The sequence below is a fragment of the Manacus candei genome, unplaced genomic scaffold (assembly GCF_025592945.1).
Source record: "Manacus candei isolate 608988 ecotype Guabito, Panama unplaced genomic scaffold, ASM2559294v1 h1tg000050l, whole genome shotgun sequence".
In the NCBI taxonomy this organism is placed as follows: Eukaryota; Metazoa; Chordata; class Aves; order Passeriformes; family Pipridae; genus Manacus; species Manacus candei.
In genome coordinates, this window is record NW_026138098.1 from 10,530,421 (window position 1) to 10,556,417 (window position 25,997).

Sequence of the window (25,997 nt, forward strand, 5' to 3'; positions counted from 1 at the left end):
TACTTCAGCCCAGCCCTGTAGCTGCAGTAATCACAGCAAACCCTTTTGCAGGCAGTTGCTAAAAGAGTAAAAGGGAAAGCTGAAAGCAAATATATTCAAATATCCCAAAGCCCCAGGGTGTGTAAGTATCAGGTACTATTTCATTTGCTGTCCATTTTCCTTTCTACATACATGTTGTTGTCATTTTATTGTCAGGCCACCACAAGCATGAGAATACATGCCTTTGTGGTTAGGTGTTGGTCCTGTGATATGATAGAAAAGGTCACAGGGACTCGTACAGGGCTCACCAGGAAAGCAGAACAACACCAGCCAAAGCCCGTGGATAGCTGTGGGGCTCAGAGGGCCACAAAAGTGGTCATCTCCAGACCTGATCTATATAACATGACTTAGCACACAGGCTCTCTGGGGATCTGGGAAGCTGCTTCTCGAGGGTGAAGTTGAACTTGGAGCTCCCTTGGCAGTGTAACAGAGAAGTAGGAACACGGTGTGCACCACATGTCCTGAGCAGCTTCTTTGCTTCCAGGCCAAAGTTGCTGCGGACCTTGAGCCCTAAATTTTCCTGAGACGTACTAGGAGGAAGAGATCCCAACAGAGGAATTATTAAAATAATTTTATCAAAAAATGTGCTGATTTGTGTAAGCAAGCTGCTTCCACAAAGCTCTTAGGGAGAAGCCCTTGGGATCAGAAAGGGAGAAGCAGATGAAACTGCAGACGTGGGGTTACAACAGTGGGTTGAGAATTGGGGGATCAGCTTCAAGCTCCTCCCCACCTCGCTCTGGGCCCATGAGGTGAGCTGTGACCTCAGCCCAGACCTCATGCCAGCGCTGTAATCTCACCATCTTTCACGGTAAGATGCGGAACAAAACCAGATCTCAAAACCCCAGTAACTGCCATGAAACAGATGCACAACATCCTAAGCCGAATTATGACTCTCTGTCTCTGCTTCTCTCAGGGCACCTCGGCTGTGATGGACACTGGCAGCGAGGGGTGGCAGGAGCTGATGGCCAGATCAGCCACCTTGTAGCCTGTTCAAGGGTCTGAGCTGTGCCCCAGGGATGCCCTAAAACCACCCACCTTCAGATCGAAAATCTTCTTGTCGCACAGGGCACAGACGTGGGGGAAGTGGAGAGGGGCCACGCCACGGAGGTCACCCAGCTGGTGTGGCGGCAGGGAGCGAGTGGTCAGGTCGGGCACGCTGCTGCTCTGCTCCTCCTTCTGCCTCATGCGAGGGCTGCCGAAGCTCTGTGTGCTGTGGTTGAGGCGGCCGAAGGCGGGGGGGGCGGCCGCGCTGAACTTTGTGTCAGGTGTCGGCTCTTCGGGGTTGTACAGCTCGTTTCTTATTTCATACTGCTGCTGACTCGCTGACGGCCACAGGCTGTCGCTGGGCATGAGGTCAGGCTTGTTTTGGCTGGGGAAATTAGGGATGTTTTCCCACTGGTTGCTTGTACCACTGCCATGCAAGACGGGGCCGGGATCTCCTTTTGAATGGGAGCTGGTGTGTGGGTCGCTGGGGAAGGCCCGTGCTGCCCCATGCTGTGCTGCCGCCCCATAGGACTCCTTGGGAAATGCTGCTGATGCCTCGTGCTGCAGCTGGCTGGGAGCCCCGAAGTGACCCTCGTAGCGTGGCCCTGCTGCCGAGGCAGCGGTGTGGGTCCCACTGGCGAGGAAGCTGTGCTGGCTGGACTGGTCGCCCTCTGAGGCGTACGCCTGAGGGGTCGCCGTGGCGGTATTTTGCTTGTTGTACTCATAAAAGCCCCCTGCAGCGGCGGACGTGGAGGCACCCGCCTTGTTGAGGCCCACCACCACGGGTTGCTGGCCAGAGGTTGGAGCCATGACACCTCCAAAGGGGCTCATGACGATGGCATTGGGGGCCTGGGCCTGGACAGGCCCCAGGCCGCTCCCCGGCGTGGCTAAGGCTGGGCTCTGGGCAGGAAAGGCAATGCCGCTGGAGGGGAACCTCGTGCCGGCGATGCCGGGCCCCTGCGGCGGCCCCGCGGCGTGGCCCTGTGGGGCGTTCATCACGGTGGGGTGCCTCAGCTGGTTGAAGAGTGGCTGGGACATGGCCACTTTGGAGAGAACCTGGTTAAGGACGGTGGCAGCAGCTGGGTTGTTGGTAACGGCCGTCTGAGCCAACTTCAGCCTGTGGAGCGTGAGCTGCGCCTGGAGCTGGGCCAGCTGCAGGCTCGCCGGCGAGGGGAGCAGGGGGCTCGGGGCGCCAACAGAGAACGGGCTCTTTTCCAGGAGCTTGGCAGCACTGCAAGGGATAAGGATTTGGGTTAGCCGAATTCACTCCCACATCTACCTACATTTGTCTCATCTTAAAGCCCAGTACGGGATACACAGCTGCTTCCAGAGATTTAGCTTACCTAAACTCAGGGAAAGCAAGAGGGTGATTGAGAACGTATCCATAACAAGCCATCTTCCCTTCCACATCTGCTGCTGCATCCCTTTCAATCAAAAAGCTACAAAGCTCATAGGGGAGAAAACTATGCCGAAGATCTCACTTTAAAGCCCTCATTGCATCCCTCATCAACTTCTGGATAAGGCCTTCAGCTCATTTTCAGTACCCATGGGGCTTATGCTTTTAATGCAGATCAGGAACAGAGGCCACACGGACCCTCCCACACCATCCTCCAATCAACAATTTTTCCCCTTTTTGCACTTCATGCAACCTCCAGCCTCCCTGCTGAGACATCACTGCTCCTGACTGGTTTTGTGATGTTACCATTTTTCCCTTTTCCCGCAGAACAGGAGGTTGTGAAGAAAAGGACATCAAATGGGACTATAAAGCCAGCCCTGTAGGTACTTCACACCTAGCACATCTGGCTGCATAAAGCAAAATGATATATACCACAGGCATTTATTTTGTTTAAAGTTCTCATGGAATTAATCTCCACAGCAGCCTGTTCTATAACAAAGTATATAGATTCCCTGTTGAGCAGATGCAAATACAGAAGAGGAAAAAAAAAGTGAATTATCTGCCAGAAACTGAAGCAACTATGAACAGACTGTCCTGAAGAGTTTTCTCTATTCAGCTGGAATGTAAGGCAAAATTTCTGCAGTGCCAGCTGGTAAAAATCAAGGTCTTTATACTTTCTAGAAATGAGAGGTGCACTCAGTGTTCTCCTTCAAGTCCCATACATGGGATGAATGAATGATTACTAAATTGCCTGCTTGAATTCCAGAGCTGAGAAAATAGGAGATGACATTTTCAGGCACATGGTGGTTCCTTGCTTCGGGAAGCACCTTTGGAACACCTCACCACTTCACAGCACCACCACCAAATTTTCCTCCTCCCACCTTGTCAAACCTTGCAAACATAAACCAGGAAAAAATAAATCAATATGGGTAAAGTGAGTGGTGAGACACTGGCACAGGTTGCCCTGAGAAGCTGTGGATACTCCATCCCTGGAGGTGTTCAAGGTCAGGTTGGAGAGGGCTCTGAACAAGCTGGTCTAGTGAAAGGTGTCCCTGCCCATGGCAGGGAGGGTTGGAACTAGATGATCTTTAAGTCCCTCCCAACCCAAGCCATTCTATGATTCTACGAAAGTCTAGCAAAGTTACATGCAAGCGAAATGGAAAATACTAGGCAGCAATAACTTCCAGGCAGCTGCACCCACCCTGCTTTTATCACTCTCCCTGCACCCCTTCAGGTTGCCTCCTGCATCATCTGTGGCAAAGCAAGCCTGGTCTCCATGCACCTACACCACCCCATGGCCACACTCCCTCCATATGTCATGCTGCCTACATGTGGATACCATCAGCCATGTCCATGCCCCACCAGAAAAATGTTATCTTTCCCTTTCCACCACTAGGACCTCTGCTCACAGACAGTACAGCTACTCAGTGCATTACAAATGGCTGTTCATTCTGACAATGAGAGCAGAGAGCACTTACACAACAGGGATGCGGTCCAAAGCTCAATTAATTTATATTGTAAAAACATATTGGGTTTCAATTGAGGCCTTTCAAAGTAGCAGGAGCTATGCATCACGCAACCCTCACTGTTAATAATTGGCCAATTTGCTAAACTGCATGGATGAAGTTGTAGTTAATGATAAATGTCTTGTCAGCATGCTACATTTGAAAACCACAAATTAGGAAAACATCTGCTTAAATCCAAAGTATGACTAAGAGAAAATGAATGGGTTTCATATTTAACATTTAACTTCCACTAGCAACTGCAAGGCACATCTGTCTCCCAAAATACAAACCGTCGTTTGGATAAGTGCATCATTATGTAATGACACGACTCCCTGCCAGCACAAGCTGACACCAGTGCTCAGCTTCAGAGCTGAGGTGCCTTTTGTTTTCCCCTGTGGTTTCCATCGCTTGCCCTCTGACTTGCACTTAGAACACAGTTTGCTGTAAATTTGCTTATGGATGAGAGTCAGGGTTCAAGGACAGTCAAAACAACACGGAAGTTTTCAGAAACCCCCAGCCCCAAAAACCTGTGAGATCCTGAGGACCCATAAAAGCTACCAAGGAGTCCATGTGGTGTGAGGGGCTCAGCAAGCAGGGGATGTCACATTGTGACACATATTGTCATGGCTGAAGGGGACATGGTCTGACCCTGTGCCTGGGCTCTATTGTGCCACCAGCATCTGGAGTGTCCTGACTTATGTTGTACTTGGGAAGGATTTGCCACAGTCCTGATGATTGTTCCATTTTGTAGCTGGTTATACCTGTTCTTCTTTAAGTAAGTTGCAAAACTCTTCTAAAAAGTTTTATAGAGCATGCAAATAAGAACTGCCTGGTGGTCTTAAAATAAAAAGAAAAGCCAGCAGCATATATTGTTTTCAGGCTCAGGAGCCACAGACGACTCCTGTTACCAGCAATACAATTCCACTGTGCTGCAAGCCTACGCAGCAGCGAGCATGTCCCAACAGCTGCAGCCACTTCCCAACTCCGGCGGCTGGCTACCTGCTGGATGGAGGCACAGGCTCCTTCTCTCCAGAGGAACATCTCACTTGACACTGCCACAAGCCCTGAAACTGCCTCAGCCTCATATTTTGACCAGATTTGGAGCGCTGCCTTTAAGAACCTCCCAGCACACAAGTAGTGCCCTGTCAGAGCACCCCCGGCTGGGCAGGCCTGGGCGCTTTCTGCTCCCCAGCTCTCACTCCTGGGATCTGCTGCCAGGCATGGGGAAGGCAAGGCCAGGAATGCCCTGCACAGCCACACCAGCCACCTCAGACAAACAGTCTGTGGGCCCTGCTGTGGAACAGCACCCATCGGCTTCATCCCCGGATTGCAAACCAGCAGTGGGAAGGTCTGGGACTGCAGGAAACCTCACCTACAGGAAAATGAATGCTGTAAGGAGAAGCCACAGCCTCCAATCTACTCACAGAGGGACAGAATTAATGAGGAGAGTGGCTCCCATGCAGCAATAGGTTTGGGAACAGCCACAGCTTCAAAATCCATGTCTGTTATGAATTTCCAGATTTCAGGGTGTTTCAGGTTGCAGAGTTAGCTTCCCACAGCAGAAACAGAATATTTTATCATCTAATCAAGGCAAAGAAGGAAGGGCTTGTTCATGGGTCAGTGGGAAAACCAGATATGCAGATGGGAAGTTGGGAGAAGACCTGTGTATAAAGCATCTTTCAGAGAGACACCCAGATTTGAGGTTTTCTGTTCTGCTACGAAATACACGACATAAGAGATGCACAAGGCCAGCATGCACAGGTTTGAAAGTTTCTTTCCCTCTTTCTGTTCTACAAACATAATGTTTATGTATTTGATAACACATTTTTGTAAATAACCCTGCCAGAGATTTACTAAACTACTGCAAAGTGCAAACACAAAGTGAAGATAGTTTTAGTAAACATTTTGTGGGGGCCATACACCACTCATACACATGCACTTCCTACCCCAGCTCGTCCTCAGGTTACCAAAACGCAGCCCCCACCTGCTCGTGGGGGGTCTCTGCTGTAAGATGACTGAAAGCAGCTGAATGAAGCTCTCATTCTCCGTCCAGTGCTCAGGGAATTGGCCTGCGTCAGACAAAGTCAGCTCTATCCCGTGCAAAACATTCCTGATTATAAGGTCAGCAATGTAAAAAGTAAACAGAAGTTGTCCTCTGCAATTATTTATTTAACATCCACTGTACAGTTGGCCTGCACCAGCAATCTCTTGCACAACCAGGAAAGCCAGAAATGGTCTTTCTTTGCTAAAATACTCACAGGCAGGAGTGCTGCCGTACAGTTTCCACACAGAAATCCATAATCCAGGGGAGTTTTCACACTGCTCTGGGAGATAGGAGTTGAAGTGGTACATAGACTACTACAATACTCACAATGAGATTGCAAACATTGGCAAGGTCATATTGCTATAAATCAATTCAGCCCATCTGCTATCCCTGTAATCCTTATTATGCTTTTAGCATCCAGAAACAGAGAGCACCACAGCATCAGAGGTAAGGTATCTAGATGTCTCGATTATTTGAGCCATCCTGTCTACAAGAGTGATGAAAAGGCTGACCACAAAACGTCTATCAGAACAGACTAACAACCTGGAGCTTGATTTTCAAGTATTAAAACTAAGAGTTTTCAAGTGCTGCCCAGCACCTTTCAAAATTAAGAAATAAATAAAAAAATCTGAATTAATAAAGTGATGATCTGAGCTGGAACTATTTATTTAGGAATTTAGACCCAAAGATATCTGAAATACTGCATAGAGTGTGAATTAGAATACTTAAAAAATCCCACAAAAAGTAATTTGTAGCAGTGCAGAATTTGTTTTCTTGCATTTTCCATGAATCTTCTAAGATTTTTACGTTCCCTTCTCTATGTCACATTTGCTTTTATACATAATTACACCTACCTGTCAAAATTTTTGCAAGAAAAATTTTTAATATTTTTTTTCCAAAATGTACACTTTTTTTTTCCCCAGGCTGTTAAAATTTCAGAATTAAAGTGGCCAATGACATTAAGACACCCAAGTATTCTACATGTATCATCACCTGCACTAGCACAGTACTACATTTGAAACCATGTTTGCAGTAGCATGCTGGTTTCTAAAGCTGTTTCTGAATCAATTTTTCTAACAGTGAGTAAACTATAAATTTGTAATCCAGGAGTCTTGAATACATTCCACAGAACCATTTCCTAATTATCCAAGCAGAAAATAAATTATATTCTGTTATGCAGAAATGTGAATATCCCTTCCCTGCAATGTATCATTTATGCAAAACACACAAGGCTGCCTTCTCTAAACTCACCCAAAACAATTGGCGCTGTACTAAAAAAGCAAATGAAAAAGCCTTAAAAATATACAGATCAACTGTTAGATAGACAAAGTTGGCAAGACAGTTTTCAAAGAAAAATGCAGCAAGTGACAGTACTTCACTGAAATTATGTTTGTATGTGAGGACAGAATTCAGCCTCTTGAGTACAAGGAAACTGCAGAGTCATGTTTCAAACACCAGTAGGAGTAAAGACAAAGTTCAGCCATCTCGACAACATATATTAATTATAATAGTAATTAGTCATTATACTACTAATAATTATATTATAATTACATTTTATGTTATGTTGTTTTGCTGATCCCATTAATAACACAGGGTTTATTTTCATTTTTGCTTGTTGAATAAATCCAGCACTTATGTAACAAAGACTGGAACACTGGTTATAAAATGGATACATGAACTTTTTCCTATACTTCTAGACTGTTTCTGGTCGATACTAAATGAGTGTTCACTTTCTCTTCAGCTCTACAGAAGTATTTTCTTTTGGTTTTAGTAAAATTGCTTTCTTGGTCAGAAAAGCTTGGAAAGACTGCTGAAAGAAGAAAAACCCTCCACCTTTATAATTTGAGCTCTGAAATCATTTATTACTAAACTTTTTTGTGCTGAGTTATGGTTAGAAATTATTAAAAAAAAGAGATCATGTTTCCCAGCTAATTATGGGGAGCACTAAAAACCTTAAGCTACTTTAATACATGTATAAGCTGCAAGTTAAACCCTTCTTATCCCAAATAATGATTTCTAAAGCCCTCCATTATACTACTGAGAGAGGAAAATAAAACATCAGCCAATATATACATGTGCTTTGCCAAGTGAGTTTTGCATACATTTGGCAATGCTAAACTTTATCATCTGGACAATTACCCAGCCTAACAGTTAGCAGGAAGATGAAATGTAAAATGTTATCACAGAGCTGCTAACCTCGATGTTTACAAAGCTGATAGAAGTTAAGTGCTTTGCTCCTACCAAGAGTAGGAGTTTCTACTCTTGAAACTTTCAATCCAAGATGTTCTCTGCCAAGCAATTTTCACCAAGAAAGGGACAAGATAAAAGGGCAGAACATATGGCTCTATCTTGGATAACAGTTCATTGTGATCACAGAAATAAAATAGGAAATGATCTTAGGAGGATGGTTAGATGGCTCACTGCTGACAGCATTAAACCAGTCTGCCCATGCATGCAGAGAAGGGCTTCTCTCACTGTCCTGTAGCTGCTATCATATCTTCTCTACAATCATCCCAGCTCCTTTCTCTGCACATTTTGTATTGTGTATTGTGTTTGTTTGTAATGCCCAGTCTGATTGCTTTGCTTCATAACAGCACAGCTCCTTCTGTGGTTCCCTGTTACACTCAGCCACTTTCCTGAAAGGATATTGCCCAGAGATGCTGATTAGGAAGAATTTCTGGAGCTCAGCTGGTCTGACTTCCCACACAATAAAGAACAGCTCAGTCCTTGCTTCTTTTGACTATCCAACAGATTAATTGTACCACCATTTCATTTTGTCCTCATCAGTACTGCATCCGGGTTACATCGGATCCAGCTTGTCAAGATTACTCTGGATTCCCATGCTGCCTCCAGAGCACTTGTAAATCCTCTCCTCTTGGCACCAGCTGCAGATTTAATGGATGCTTTGCTCATCCAAGTTATCAATGAAAGCATCAAATAGACTGAGGAGTGTTCCCAGTAAGGGAACTGTGGTGTACTTTCCATTTGCTCTCCAAACATCAGTAATTCAAGGATATCTTACTCACCTTTTGGCTTTGCTTTTCATGCTGAAGAGACCATGCTCTTTCCTCTCTCACAGTCACTTCTGTTCAAAAAAAAGCTACTGTTCTACATGCATTTGCAAGAATTAAAGGGTGGATCATCTCTGGTGAGACTGATTTCTTATTAACAACTCTTGCTCTATAGTTCTGAGAGAGTTGCTTTGGATTGTTGTTTAAAACCAGTCCTGGCTTCTTTGCAACAACATTTGCTTCTATTGCATTTAGCTGCTTTCAAATGCTGAATACAGTGCCATAAAAAACAGTTGGCACTTTCAACGCCAGAACAACAATGCCAGGTACCATCGAAGTCTGCGCTGGCCATCACACTTCCTGTGTATGTTACCCAGTATACACTTCAAACTGAAAATTTGTCTTTTATATTGTGTATAACTCCAGATTGTATACTAGGCTTATTTCTGCCTTACCCCATGCAACACATTTCTCCAAAAATATTTAATTCCGCGAAGTCCAGTTCTTTTCAAGTAAGGGATATAGTCTAGCAAATGTACCACCTAAACCTAAGGCTATATGTAATGATTTGCAGAAGTTGCAAAAGTTACTATATTGTTTCATGATATTTAAATGTTGTTTGGTTTTGATGATGTGCCACAGTATGTCAAAGTGTCTCTGAGAATTAGTGTGCACATCAGAACACTGGTCTACATTTTAAATTTCAATAGGCAGCCATACTAATTCCTTTAGTTATACTGCAACCATCTAGCTGCAACTTCTTCCTAAGGAGATTAAATTCTTTATTTACGGAAGTTAAAAGAAATGTATTTTTTAAAAATTGTTTTAAATGTATGCTAAAACTTGCCAGAAACAGCTATAGCACCAGATCAGTGCCCTTGGTAACATATTGCAAAGTTCTAAATTAGCAGAGAAATCATGCCACAGTTTTGTGGAGCTTTCGGGGCGTGCTGCGACATTCCGGCAGTGCCACACTGTGCCTGCCTCCCCAGCGCCCTTCCAGCTCTTATCAGCCAGGCTTCAAATACCCCTTTACCAGGCAAAGTCCACAGGTCGGATTATCCTTGCCAACCAGCATCCCAGCAGGGCTCCTGTAAGGAATGGTCCTCAATAACCTCATCACCCGAACAGCCACAGACCCTGTGCAGATGATGGTGTCCGGGTGCTGTGCGTCCGTGCCCCAAGACCCTCCTGCTCCTGCCCCAGGCTGCAAACTGACGGCGACTTGCCAGGAGGCTGAGGAGCACAGAAGACCTTTTGTGGGGCGAGAAGCATGAGAAAAGGTGGTATGGACTGTAATGCAAACCCACAGGGCAAGCAAAGAGGCAGGGACAAGGATAAGAGTTGGAAGAGCCACGGAACTCCGGCTGGAACAGGGCAAGCAGCTCCACCAAACGCACCCCTGCTTTGGGGACGGTGCCTGCTGCTTTGCCACACGGCCTGGTGTTCGCTGTGCTGCTCCAAGCCTCCCCTCGAAAATGAAAGAAATCTGGGCAGAAATTATCTGGAAAGCTTATGTTAATTAAAAAAAAAGAGAACACAGCCTTTAAAAAAGAAGAAAACAAGTCAGAAACCCTTCAAAGGCTTTTTACATGAGCACGTAGGCAAATGCCCAACAGAAAAATAATTTTTGACGTATAGTATTTACTAGAAAAGATATTACAGTAATATCTCACCACAACTCCTGCTAATGTATTTTCTGCATAGTATTGTTAACTACTACAAAAATAATAAGTTTGAATGTATCAATATCTCACAGTGCCTGGAGGCACAGCTGTTTTCATTTGTATGTTTAAAGTAGGAGCTATAATGTGGTAGGCGGATAATTCCTCATTTGAATAAGCCATTTCTATTTTACAGTAACATAAGACAATATAAAAGCCCTTTTACCAAGGTAATATCTTCAGTTTGTAGACAGGAAAATGACATATAACTGTGGAAGGGGTAAAGTACTAAGAAGGATTTTTATTTCTAAAGTATTTTCATTTGTGCTCAAAGGATTGTCATTTGTGGAAAAAAAAACAAACCAAAAATATTAAACTCACTTTTGATTTTTAACTATTAGTCCCAATGATACACTTGGAAAGATTAATGAAAAAGCATATTAGTAAATTAAATCTCTAGGGGAACATGAGTGCCACAGGCTACAGAAATCGCACGTAAACCTGAGCTCTTCTGTTCGTACCCCAGGTCAGCCGAAAACTGACATCTTGGGACTACAAGTCACCCAGGAGCATCACAGTCATTTCATAATTAATCCAGGATCCCCATCTCCCCTAAAAGCTGTTTCTATGCTGTGTGTTACTAACCAACATACACAAGAGCGCACAAAGAGAAAGGTTGAAATAGCTCCTATCTGAAGGGGTCAATATGAGTTACTTTATCGCTAATACTGAAAAGTAGGCAACTTAAAACAATAAATCTAAAAAAACCCCAACAAAAACCCAAACCAAAAAACAAACAAATAAAAGAAAAAAAAAACAAAAAACCCTCATAAAAATCCCCTCAAAGCTTCAGCTATTTTTCAATCGGATTTCTGATTAGAAAAACAGAACCTCTGAACCTCTGTGGATTTCCTAAGAGATATATATATTACATGACTATATACTTAGGCCTATTTTTTGGTTTTCCTTTTATGTATATTTTAAAACAATATAAATGTTATAACTTCCTATTGTTTAGGTACCTACACGCATTACTGACATACATAAATTACACATGAGCCTTATGAAGCCCAGACCTAAATCAGCTCTTACTGAAGTGCGCTGCAAAGCCTTTCCTGATTTCACTGTAGCAAGAGCAATACTCCTGTATCTTGGTTATATTTAATTTAAACATAAAACATCAAAGAAGTTTGCTCTCTTCAGAATACTCTGTAACTCTAATAAACTTTTCATGATCTCTTTGAAATCAGCCTTTAATACTAGGCCATAATACGCAGAAGTAATATGCAGCATATTGTAGCCTAGAAGCTTTCATTATCTGTTTTGCAATGAATGTTGCTCACTTTTTTCTTTAATGCACCCTAATTTCTATGCTAAAGAAATTTTAATGTGAATCTTAAAAGATATATATGAGGTTTTCTTTATTTTTCTTGCGTTAAAGGGCAACAGTTGTATGAATCAGACCTGAACACGTTCCTTCTGGCAGAAAACAGCCTGTGCCAGAACTGCTGCAACTCTTTGGCTTTGAGAAGTTTAATTTATTGTCTTGAATAATAAACTGCCATTCAATCAACCTTGTGAAACAAAACATAAAACAGGACCATGCTTAAATTTTGAACAGTGACCAAAGAGTTTTCCACAAAGGAAACAAAATTGGGAGAGGCATTTTATATTAAATAATGTCAATTATTTTGTTCTCCCTTTCTGTCTGCTTTCAGTATTAATTAGGACTAACTGACAGTTAATATGCTCTAAGCTCTGCATGGTAAAATTGATTAGTATACTAAGATGGAAAATAAGAATCAGATTTTGATGAAAAATATCAAGTTTCAGAGCACTGCATGTGGCAGCTGTGAGCAAGGAAAAAGTGTGAAGATATTAACCCATCCACAACACCCAGCTGGGCATTTGCCCAGTCCTGCTGACAGAACTGTCAATGGAGATGGCCGGCCACTACTTTTTGGTTAAGTACTGCACTATTTCCTCTTAATTTTTCTTGATGGTTTTGTCCATTTTTACTATAATGAGCATGCCCTGCTCAGTAGCTGTTGTCCAACTGTCTAAGAAGGTTACACTACAAAACGCTCTGGGACTCAGATTCATTTTTTGTGTGAAAAGATGTCTAAGGAAGTTATGAGCGCTATTGGTTTTTAAAAAAAAAAAAAATTCTTTTAAATTATCATATTTATTTACCAGGCTTTATTTCTGAAAATAAAAAGCTATCTTGAAGTATAAAGTAAAAGTCATTAAAAATCCCCAAACAATAAGATGATAAACCAAACAAAAAATAGTAATGTTGCTCTGATTCTTCTTTTTTTTTATTCCAAGGAACTCTATTCATAGTCTACTGAAGGCATTTCCAAATTCAAACGTCTTTGAAATGTTTTGGTGGTTTGACTTCTTTCACATTTTGTAAATAATAATTTGCCCACTAGTTGTAAACAACATTAATATAGTTCTGCTTTGTGCCTTCTCACACAGACTATGAAGCTTATTACAGGGTGGCTAACCATGGCAAATCAATAGGATACAATAGGGTGTGGAATGTCTTTTAAAGTCTAAAAACCCTGTATTACAAAAAGCTAAGCACGATAAGAAGCTACTGCACAAACCAGATCGTATCGTTAATTTGAAATCCCAGTTAGCCGCTGCCGCCAGAGCTGCACTTGCCTGTCTTTTCCCTTTGCTATGGAAAGAGCTGTATTTAAAATTAAACTTTAAAGATCGCTAAGATACTCTGGCAGATCGGCGTCCCTCCTTGCTGGAGACGGGGGACATGGGCATTTCAGCGCGGTGGTGGGAGGACACGGATGACACGACATGATCTTACCTTCTAGCAACATGTAGGGCTGTCGGGAGCAGCGAGCGGGTGCGGAGCAAGCGCGGTCAGGAGCCGATGTCAGTGTGGCGCACATGCCTCCTGGTAACATCCCACTGGCATTCTACCTGCTCTCTGTGCCCTGGCTATTTACAAGCTTCCTTCCAGAAAGTCACAACTTTAGGAATGAAAAAAACCCACCCCAAATGGAGGACTGGAAGGCGGATCACGTGACCGCCAGGAGCCGGTCTTGTTGCATTACACGCAGCAAGTGTGGATGGCAAACAATATCAGTTGATGTTTATGCCATATGTTCTCGGCCTCTTCACGTATCGGCACCAAAATCCTGTTTCCGTACAGTGCAGTAGGGATCCTACTGGGAAGAGGGTCACAGTCTAATTAGGCAAACTGCGGAAAAAACACAGCTCACTAACGAAGACCAAGAGGGACTGACTTTCACAAAGCAAGTCCTTGCTCTGGAAGGCAAGAAACATTACCCGGCCGAAGTTTTAAAATTTTCTTAAAACACGCGCTCGAATACATCGCATCTTATCCCCTGAGCAACCTGCCCATGTTCAGGCTGGCTTCTTCCTAAGGACAGTTGAGGTTTTGAGCAGAGATAGTGCTGATATTTGGGCTATTGCTCGAGTCAGCTGTCTGCCTGCTTGGAAACATTCGGCGAGAAGGAAACTCCTCATCCAGCGCTAATCCACTGCCCCAAAAGCGCACAAATGTTGACCTGTGCCACACATTCTGCTGAGACTCTAAAGCAAGGGCAAGAGGCAACACAGAGCCCGCACATCCATAATGCAGTCTGATGAGTTATCTCAGCAGGTCTTTTCTTGTCACAATCCACCTTTTCCTCGTAAACCAAAGCTTTTCAGGATAAGTTTTGCACTTTTCTAAACCAAAACATGTCGTGCCTTACATCTGGGTGACAAAATTAATGATCCTTCCCATATTTCACACTATTCAGAAATTAACATAGACAGAAAACCTGATATTTTCCTGTTCCTGTTTCTAACATGCAAAAGTATATATGTGAATTAAGAAATAAATTCTGTTATTAGGAAATAAATGAGCTGTTCTCTCATATCCAAAGATCAAAATAAGGCCAATATTCCTATTTTTGCCAAGGGTACATTAGCCTCTTTAGTCCATCAGATGATGCTCCTTACAGCAAGAGCTTCTTAAACTTCCTTTTTCCAGCATTAGTCTGGAAATTAGTCTTTTGTAATAGCAGTAGCATTCTGTATGTGACATGAGCCTTCTATGGAAGATGCCATTTCCAAAATTACCTTGCAGTAAGGCAAACTAAATCAGCCCGTGAATATGCACCTCTTAGGGGTCTCCATCCACGTTTTCTAATTTTTTCCTTGCCTTCTTTCTTCCTTCCTGTGCCATGTCAGAGAGTTCTCCCCATCCCTCTAAAGGAGCAAACTATTGTTCAAGTTTCTGGCTTTTCTCCAAATAAAAAACCGCAATGTTTGAGAGATGGCAAGGACCGTGACTGAAAGGGGAAAGGCGTTTAACAGGTGGTCCAAGGGGGTTCCTTCTACATACAACTCCCATCAGGAAACAGTAGAAAATTCAGGGGAAGTAGAAGGAATTAGTAAAAGCTACAGGGCTTTTCTACAGCCTGTCACATCACCCCCCGGCACGGACGCCCTCACGCTCTGCTCTGCATCTGCATTTCATTAAACAGAGCGAAGAAACACAAACCAACTTTCACTTGAATCTGAACTCTCCATTTCATGTCAACCTCAGGACAGTCATGCGAAACACATGTGGTGAGTTCAGCCTGGGAACTGTGTCGGGACCTTTCCGGCTGGGAGCAGAGCTAATCCTCCCCACTGCCCGCATATGGCTCGTGACCGAGCACTGCAGGTTCCTCCCTGCCCGCAGCTGCCGGCCCAATCGGCGGCACGGGCAGTGCCGGCCAACTGCACTGTGTCAGCAGATGGAATTGCACTTTTTCCACAGAGTCAAAGCAGGCCAATGACGGAAAGCAAGGCGAGTAACACGGGCGATTTGATTTCAGAAAACGCTACCTAACTCATGGGCTGTGTGGTCGCTGATCTCTCTGGAGAGGGAAAAAATTCACTCTCTCAGTTCTCTGTGTTCCCTAACCTGCATTTTCATCTGTCATCAGATACTCGAGTTTCCCTTCACACCCAGGGAAAGATCTTGCCCCAAAACAACGGCACTCCAGGCAATCTAGCAAGTCTCATCCCTGTGGCATGTCCCTGCCTCATCTATTTGCTGAGCTGGAGGATAAAAAAACCAAAAAACAGAAAGAAACCAGCAGCTAGTCCTTTCCCTGCTTCCTCACAAGGAAAGACCTGCCATTCAAATTAAATGACTTAACATTCACTATTATGTGCTTTTTCAGCTCTTTTTGCAACCTTAAAAGTGATCAAAAATAAATATTGCTTTTGAAAGCTAACGTACTTCAGAGAGACACTGAAGTCACTCAGCTGGTTAAATTTCAGCTGGGAGCATCTTCATTGTTCTCAGATAGTCTCAATACCCACCCTGTCGGCACATGCAAGGTCTCCCAACTGCCTGACGCCCTCCTTTAAGGTAATACGATGCTCCCAGGGGCTGGTGAGATGAGAAAGGTTCACTGGCAGTCTTTGAATATTAGTATGGGTAAGGAAAAAAAAATCATTCAGACTACTTGGATCGAAAAAAACCCCCAAACCATAGATGAAGTAATGCAGCCGAGAACAGATTTTAGCTGAGCAGTTGAGAAATCATTGAGTCAAAAGCAATAACATATTTGATGAGGAGTTCTAAGTCCTGTGATGCAGCTTTTCAGGAAATTTCGCTCTCTAACACTCTAATTTGAGATTGTTTAAGAATGGTTTTCTACTTGAGAGGTTAATTTTTTCATATAAATTGCCCAGCACAATTTCTGGACTCTGATGTCTCTTCATGAATTTAAAAATCTCGTTTTATTACAGCAAGCACAAAAAAAAATATCAGATTCTGCCTCTATCTCCAGAGCTTCTGCATCGTAGTATTACTATTACAAAAAACGTCAGTACGTCATTTAGAAAACATCCTGAGAAGTCAGATGCATCAATGCAAGCCAAGCAGGAATGTGACGGATCAATTTGAATATTTAAACAGCGGAATTCAGAAGAAAAAACAGACCAAGATCTCCAGATATGGGAGAATCCCCACTCAGAGAATATTACTGAATAATGACACATTATGATATTTGGATGGAACATGAGCCTGAAGATCTCTTGGAATAAACCACCATCTACAGGGTGGAGTTTTGAAGAAGCTTATCTCCATATTCCACAAAAATGAGCTTTAGAGTCATGTTTCTATAATACCCAAGAAATGAGATGCTCGAAGACAGAACTGCAGTTGGATCTGCTATAAGAATTCCTGTATTTCTGTAATAATCAAATAAGTTCTTTTAAAAGGAGTTTGCTTCATCCATCTCAACCTCTATAATGTAATGCACAGTAAAACAGTACAATATCTTCTTCACCCAAGAAAGAAGAGCTTAAGAAGCTGTCTTTATACTGCATGCAGAAAACTTCACATATATTTTTTCTGCTCTTACTTGCAGCCAGTCACTCCTCCTGAGCTCTCATCCTGCTCCATATAGCAATATTCAAACAAATGATCTTAAAAAAAGGCAGCTGCAATTCTTTTTGCAGCAGCATTACAGCCTGATTTGGCCAGGACACGAAACCAGCTTCTTCACTGGGACTAGAATCAGACAACTTCATCTACAACTTCTTTATGACAGACAGGAAAACTGAACATCTGTCTCAAATGTCTATATCTCAACTAATAAACTGAAGACCAGAAATACTCCAGAGATCTGTGATTCCAAAATTCTGGGGTGCCTGGACATTGACAATTTTTGACAACCACTAGCAAACCCATTCAAAGTTCATAAATACTTTTTTAACATGACATCAAGAAACAGTGACAAACCTTATCATAGTCTTCTAGGGTTATGGGTGTAACTACTGTTAAATACTAAAACAGGTCCACATCAGTATTTCTAACTTTTTTTAAATTGCTCAAGTGTCTGTAGAGTAAGTCTTCAGAGACTGGCAGCATCAAATCTAACTGCCCATATATAATAGTAAGATTACAGTGTAGTGCTGCTGCCAGGGTCAGGGTCACTCCTGCTCCCTGGTATCAGACCTACTAGGATGAGTTGTGAAACCTGATTTGGGGAAGGCAAAGGACTCTCTGGGTGACCAAGGATGAGACACCTTGTGTTACACCTAAGGACAGAGTCGATTGCTTAGTGGCCTTTTCTAGCCAAGAAAATCTCTACTGAGCTGAGATTTCCTCGTGTGTCCAGTATTCACACTTCTACTAGCTGGTGCAAGTACTATGCTAATCAAATACTCTAACACAAGTATTTTAGTTCCATAGAAAATATGATTTACCAGAGAAAATAGTTAAATTTTAAGCAGGAACAGCAAATCCACAGTTGCCCGTATGTATAACACAAGCTGAAAAACTTTCACTGCAGGGAAACGCTGGGCTTCTGCACTACTGCCAGCTGCTTCCCATCTAAGGGCACAGGACAGTCACCTGCTTTAATGGTGTTCTTCATACCTTTCTCTTACTCCTAGTGGGTTTTGTATTGTAGTCCACAGTGAATGCAGTAGTTCATTATCACACAGGAAAATAATCTGGTGGATGGGACAGCAGCTGAAGACAGTGTAAGTGTTCAGCAAAATTATAAAGGGATCTTGAGCAGTTTCCATAGGTGAGTTGGTTTTCAATTACTTAATTGAATTACCTAAAATCCTCCAGCACAATGGATCAGTCTCGAAGTCTCTCTCTCATCAGATTAATTAACCCTTCAGTCAGGTCTTCTAGCTGTGATCTGGCCCGTGGTCTCTGTGTCCGTAACACTTTCACAGAAGCTTTCACCTTTTGACTTGTCTACTGAAAGCAAAGTCTTTGTTCATCGTTGGAGCTTGAAAGAGAATAATACGCATGATAAATTCTGCTGCCTACTCCACCATTAGCATAAGGATAACTTCCCAAGGGCTACCTAGATGTCATTGATGAAAACTCATTAACAAAGCATTTAGTTTTGTCCCATCTGACCATACCTCTGGAAAAGGACAGTCAGCAAGGCTTTCACTAATACAGAACAGTGTTTACTGCAGGCCATCTTGTCCTGCTCAGTTATTTTCATCTAATGCAATGCGCAGATGTTGTAGAAATTAAAAGTACTGCAGAGTTGCCATTAATTTGCAGCACAGGAAAGACTCGTTCATTTTCTCCTCTCGGAATGAGTGTGGTTCAGTACATGGGTCTAGGACAGCCCAGCTCTTCAGCAGCTCTGTCTGGAGTATGCAGAGGTACGCAAAAAAGCTCCCTCCCTGTCTTATATGTCGGTCTTGAGGGGTGTGATGGAGACAGCCAGTCCCAAGTGCCATCTGCCACGCTACATGTGAGCATCACACTCTGCTGCCCCTTCACATGCCTGGCTGGATTAGCTGATGTCAACAAGATAGTTACACCCTTCCCTACATGGGCACATGCAGGGCGTCCAACTCCATGTGCATCATGGGGGAGGGACTGTGGGGATGGGATGGACAAAACACAGGCCTGAAGCCTTGGGAAGCAAAGCCAATCAACTCCTGACTCTTGAAACAGGATCAGAGGCCCTGGGAACAGAGCCCTGGGGCGGAGTCAGACACGCTGAGCAGATTTTGTCCTGAATAAAAGTCCCCCGACAGCAAGGTGTAAGACAGCCCAGCGTTTCAGTGCTTCCAGCCTTTTTTGGTTCCTCATCTCCCACTCTCTCCAGAGCTGGCACAGTTGGCATGGTGAGTACAGTGGCCCTTGAGCATCCGAAACTGATGCTGAGGAGTAAAGGCTCAATGATCTGCCCAGTTTGGAGCATCTCCAGGTGTGGGGCATTTCTCACCAGTGCCACAAAGGCAGGAGACAACAGGGAACAAACCCAGATTGTATCGGGTGCTTCCCCCGTCCCTTGCATGCTGTGTTTGCTCTGGAGAAGGTTGTTGATCTGTAGCATGAGCAAGAATGTGCCAACGACCCTTTTGTCCTCCTGATCTCCAAGGAGGTAAAGAAGACAAGCAATACCAGGTCTATAAACAGATCGTGGAAATGACAGAAGTGTTTCAAATTAATCTAAAGATGGGCTCAAAGCTGCCCCAAGATGGTAAGTCTGGGCAGCAAGTAGAAAATGAAATTGTCAACAAGAATGGAAACAGGGTAATGAGTTAGAATGTGTGTTCTTCTATTTGATGCATATACCTTAAGGAAAGAAAGATACTAAAGTGTTTTCACATAAAGCAGCTGAATGTAAATGTGAAATACTGCACGAAAATGAACAGGAATAAACCTGATACTTAAATATTAATACTAACATCTAGGATGAGCCATTTTAATAACATCACCACTCTGCTTCTACCCAGCAAAACATGCTGATGCAGGCTGGGAAATCTGAGGAGCAGCTCATGTGATGCAAACTCCTGACATTCCCCCAGACATGACTAAGCTTAAACAAGTGGCATTATCTGGTGCATTTGAAAGCAAGATGTGAAGAACATGATCGGGGGGCTTTTTATGGTACCACTCAAAAAATATTCCTATTCAGATGGGGTTTGTGTAGTGAAGGATATTACAAACAAGTTAATATTTGCCTGCAGCTTTCATAGTCTTGCCAGCCTTGAACTTCGGAGAGAGTGCTGAGAGCTACCAGCATGAACATAAAGAACAGTAGTTCTGTGAAAATGCCTATAATCAAGCTGACACCATACCCTATGACAAATATAACTACAACTCCTATCACAGAAAACACAGCCTTAGCTACAAATAGAGCCTAAAGCAGGCACTCTTAGTCAGTTTTGCAAGTTTTACATCATTACAAATACACTGATATTTAAAGTCTACTGCTTCCAAATGTACAATTATATAGTAGGTCATCACAAATGCTGTTTTCCAAACATGAAGCTGAACACATATATGAGCTTTTTATTAGCTGAAAAGTGAACAAAAGGAAAATGAAAATAAATGTATGACATGAATCCCAGATGCTGTTACCCTGAAGTGTGTGCACAGCTCAAGACCACCAAGCTCAAACAGCACTTAAGCCCCTATGCAAGCACACCCTAAAGGCACACAGTGCATGGCCCAGAGCTCCTGCTTAATTTTATTCTACATTCATAGGTATTTATTTAAAAAAAAAAAAAAATCTCATTATTACAAATGAAGACTTCTGCTTTTGAAGAAATTAAAGCAAAGAGATTACACTTAATTTTAAAAGATTTTCAATACTTATATGGTATGGAGTTAAACTCAGCCTCTTCAAATACAAACTGATGCATGTTTTCAATCTAAAGAAACTTGTCATTTCTAATCTTTCCTACCTAGACTTCTGCATTTAGCTCAGCAACTAATGGAGGTGTCTGCTGGCTGATACTGCCACCCAATGGCTTTTTAGTCATTAACAGCTTATCAAAAATAAAATAACATAAAATAAAATCAGATGTAATGTAGAACCAGTTCTGCTTCTGCTATGGGAACAGAAAGTGCCTGGGTAGGACATTTCCAGTAAAGAGACCTTCTGAAAAATGACTATATAAGCTACATGTTAAAAATACTCATTTGAGCAAGGTGGAAATGGAACGAATTCTCAGAGTTTCAGGTGAATATTCTTACTATCATTTCCAGCAATAAACATGAGTGAACAATTCAGCTGATGTGGACACCAGCTCCTGCACCCAGTACTGAGCCATGCATTTGTGATTATGTTCCCCCACCGCAGGAGAAGTGATAAACAGCCACTTTCTCCTTCCCCTTGAACCACAGTTCCTGATCAGTAATGGGAGCTGCCTATGGGCAATTTTCTCCCCCAGACATTTAAAAACCAACACAGATTTTAAAAGGGAGAACCTCAGCACTCAGTTTATACAGTAAAAAAATACTTATTCCCAGGCGCAGTGAGTGGCACTGAGTCTCAGACAGGGGAAGATGTGTGGGTAGTACCCAAGGAAACCCTGCAGGCAGCTGTAAGCCTTGGCTACACTTTAGCCCTTCCGGACATAAAGCAAATACTGAATGGCTCTCGAGAGGTTTTAATTCAGGGGAGGGTGAAGGATCCAACAAATTGTCTTGTGATCTCTGAATATGTATCTATGTAGAAAAAGTAAAAGGGCCTCAAGAAGAGAAACAAAATTAATTAAAAGATTGAGGAGAAAGAAAACTCTGGTTCCATTCCTGAAATCAAGTCCATGAGAGATTTCTTTGCCCACATGGGGAGGTGACCCCATGGTGGAGAAAGCAATATGAAGTTTCCTATGAGGAATAAGCTGGGGGTTGCCATCACCAACCTGATGTACACCTTGAGTTTGCCTTTGTATAACAGGGGGGATTCCCTGCCTGTTTCTTTCTCCCATCCCAAGTGGTCCTGAAAACATCTCCCCATTTCAGGTTGTGAAAGCCTGAAATTTTTTGTTTGTTGGCACCATTTCCCTCGCAGCCAGGGACGGTCGTACGGTTGCACTATAGCCCTGGTCTGGGCAACTCTGGGACAAACACCAGCCTTGTACTGCTCCTGACTCACAGCCAGCCAGCAACACTCATCAGCAACATAACAGTGAGCTGTGGGGAAACCTGCAGGGAGCAGGGCTCCAACAAGAAAAACAAGGGATTATGTTTTTCTCTGGAAGGCCACAAAGGGCTATGTGCAGCAGAAATATGATTCTGCATTATTATACACACTATGAGGTCCCAAAGATTTTACTTCAATGCAATAATTTAATTTAGAGTAGTGTCTAGTAACTAATTCTTTTTGTCATTTTCTTGTTAACAAATAAGACTGATCCTGCTTTACTTTCTATATAAGATTATAACAACAAACATCCTCATGTGTATTTGCTGTGCCAGAAACAGTAGTAAAACAATTCCCTTTCATATAGCAGTAAATTATTTCCCACATGCAAATTATAAATAGTAAAAAACCCCTTCCTTTTGGAAAAAAATGTGAAGTACTTTATTCTGTACTCACAGTAGTTTAAGACATCCACAAGGAAAACACTAAGGGGCTACAACTGATCTTACTGCTGGCATCTGTCTCCCCAGACTGGTACTCGGTGAGTGAAGGTGGAATAACCACTAGATGGGGATGTCCGGCTTCAGAATGTAACAGAACCAAGAGTGGGAAACAGCGTAACAAACTGCGATAAAGCCTTTTCAGAGTATTACGAAGTAAAGAGGAAAGAAAAAAAGGAGAAAAAGAGAAGCAAAGAGCCCATGCACTTGCCTTCTCCATGTCTTTTTCTGGATTGAGCGAAAAACCAATGAATTGATTCATATTGTGCAAGGGATAAACAGTACAAGAGAAAACGGGTAGAAAATGGTATGAGATCAATGTGTATTCATTCCCAAACTGACTTGAAAATAGTTTCAACAAATATCCAAACAAGAGCAAACTGCTGATGCATCTCCCCTGACCTCCCGGCAGGTTCTCACCCTTCAGACCATCTCTCTTCTCTGACAAGGGATCTTCTGTAGTTTCACCTGCTCTTTATCCTCCTCTTATCTGCTTGTCCTCTTTTCCACCCTGATAACCTTATGGGTCCCCTCCTCTTCCCTCCAGCAGCTGGTGGCCAAATTCTGCTGATCCTCTATCCCTGCCTTTTTCTTTCCAGGTTACAGCTAGAACTTCAACATGCATCTGTCTAAATTAATGCAACCTACCCCTTCATTACATGTGCATGGTCCTCACCTCTTCAGTCCATGACAGAGCTCCTGCACCTACCTACATTCTTCCTCTTCAAATGGTTCTGCAGGTCCTGGGGCATGAAGGCTTTGTTATTAGTCCTCATCCTCTTCACAGCACTGGCAATGCTCTTTTCCTTCCCACTTAATCAGCTTTGTGGACCACTGGCTCACTTGTCCCTCTTCCTCCTCAAGAGTGCATTACCTTTTGCATTAAAATCCAAGGCCCCTTTTCCTTCCATCTTCAAACCCCCCTCTTCTAATACCACCATTCTCCCCAGACCCTAAAAGCAAGTGGCCAAATAATCACAGAGAAGCAGAGCAGTGAGCAGTGGGGAACTACTCAGAGATACCTAAAAAATTTCATACATCACTTTAAAATTCTAGTATATGTCAAGAGAAGAAGGCACACCAAAGTCAGACTCTTTTATGTTTGGTCTTGGCTCATAATTGCAAGAGAATTTGATTATACCTTCCTGTAGATGCAGACAATCACATGTAGGAATGACACATATCTGAATGTAAGTACTCTCTTTGAAGGAGTATGTGAGAGATTCACAACAGCTTTCACATTAAGAACAAACCCACAGAAGATACCTTTTAGGAATACAGATGGATTTGGGGATATTTCAAACAAACTGGATCTTCCTTTTTCCACAGCTGAAAACTATTTACTCACATAAAAACTTTCTAACCAATACTTGTTCACACTGAAGAAGACATGAAGTCTTTTAAACTTTTCATTGATTGCTTTTCCTTGTCCAAAGGAAGAAGACTACGAACAAAACACACTGTGTATTGCTTTGAAAGTAGCTGGGCATCTCCTTTTTAAACACCACTGTGTAAGAGTGAAAAATGGTAAAAAAATAAGGAAAATGGGTATTAGAAAAGTTTTCTTCAACTTAATGTGAAAAAAACTTTAATTTATTTCTAAAACTGCATTTCAGAGATGACACATATTTGATCAGGCTTTCAAACTCTGAGAAAACAAACAAAAGAAACAGTTAATGTCCAATATGTTTTGTCATAACTTTCAACTTACTGAAAAGTAAAGGTAAATACAAAAAGCACTGCAGGCTGTATTCTTGATCTACCATTCATTTCAGCCAAAGATAAAATATTTACTGATTTCAGCAGTACAGACTCAGCCCCCTCTGGGCATTTTATGTAACATATTTGAGATCTGAGAAGATGCTGTTAATGGTCACATGGGAGCCTCAGTGCATTTCCAATACAATTCTATCACACCACAGTGACAGAATAAAATTTTTCCATGTAATTCTAAAACTTCCATACCTTCTCACTGGTGAAGGTTCAGTCAAGCTCATTATAGACTCCGACACGCTCCACATCTGACTGGAAAGGGGCATTTTGCCATTTGCAAGGCATGGTGTTCCCCATGTTCTGGTCCTGCTCAGTGCTCTGTGCAGCCAATTAGGCTGTGGAATTCCCTCCCATCAGGCATGAAGAAAGTAATTCACTGCATTATGCTCGAGCATACCAGTGTCTGGGTGGGCACTCCCATTTACTAAAAGAATAACTATAATGTCCACATCAGAAAAGACTTTAACTACAGCTCCATGAAAGATCCTGTGCAAAGATCTCTTGAGGAGCTGCGGACAATACTCCCAAAAGGAAACCTGAGACCATCCTCGGAATTACAACATCATCCACTACATCAAGGAAGCATAAAACAGCTCATTAGCAACCCTATCGAGTGACAGACCTAAAGCCAGCTCCAAAGTTGTCCACACCTGTCTGCCTATAGTGACTGCCAAAAAGCCAAATTCCTCTGGGGAAAGAATCCTTGTCCCTCTTCTACATCTGGATATTGTGACCCCAATATGCTCCAGGGAATCACAGGTTTTACAACAGCAGGGTGCACAGCAAGGGTGAAAAGAGAAGCAGATGCTGTAAGATCCCTCCTCCAAATGAATGAATTCCACACTACTGTTTCAAACATGAAAACCCAAAATGCCATTAAAAATATCTGTCAGTTTTAAGTACCACTGTTTTAAGTAGCAGAATATTAAGTAGTCTAGCAAAAAATACATATTGGCATTTCTAACACATCTGGGTCACACATGTTTATAAGTGAAAATGCACAAGCCATACTACGATCTTAGGAACTCATTTACAGTAGGCACCCTGAGGTGTTCTGATGGAGTAAGAGTAAACTGTATTAATAATACAACAGTTATTGTACAGTTTCACACCAAACTCCAATACCGTACCAAAAAGCCTTAATTATGATAAAGCTGAGCAGAACTCTTAAAAGCAAGCAGAGAAATCTATCTTTCCACTTCATCCTTCACAGCAATCTGAATTAGTGTCCCAGGATCTGTTTTCTGTAGGCAGTGGGATTTTTTTTTAACATGCTTTATATATGCTTTATAATGCTTTATATACAGGCCTCAGGAAAGATCTATCAAGAAATTTGACAATGAATTCATTGAAATTAAACTAACAACTGACATGCACAAATATCCATCAGATATTCAGTGACTGGACTACAAAGATCACACCTACATCATATGACATTCTATAGAAAGATGGGAACAGCCTCAGCTAGAAACCAGACATATCTATCCTTGTGGAAATCTTCTCCAATTGTTGCAAACTACAAGAAAAACTATGATAAACAGATGATTACACAACATGGTAGAAAGGGTGAGAGAAGAGAGATGCAATTTTTTTCAGACAATTCAGTAAGAAATTTCATCTCTCTGTAATGGTGTCTTGAAAGTGTGAAAAAGGACTACTCATTAATGCCAGTGCTGTTT

General features: G+C 42.5%; 1 protein-coding gene across 4 annotated transcripts in view; it reads right to left on the bottom strand.

Annotated features, from left to right (window-relative positions):
* RBM20 (RNA binding motif protein 20) overlaps nucleotides 1-25,997 on the bottom strand; it is a 100,400-nt gene that overhangs the window by 21,292 nt on the left and 53,111 nt on the right. For all 4 annotated transcript variants that reach the window (XM_051800446.1, XM_051800445.1, XM_051800447.1 and 1 more), the window contains exon 2: nucleotides 1,075-2,254. In XM_051800446.1, coding sequence (XP_051656406.1) covers nucleotides 1,075-2,254 — 1,180 coding nt within the window. The remainder of the gene's footprint in view (nucleotides 1-1,074; nucleotides 2,255-25,997) is intronic.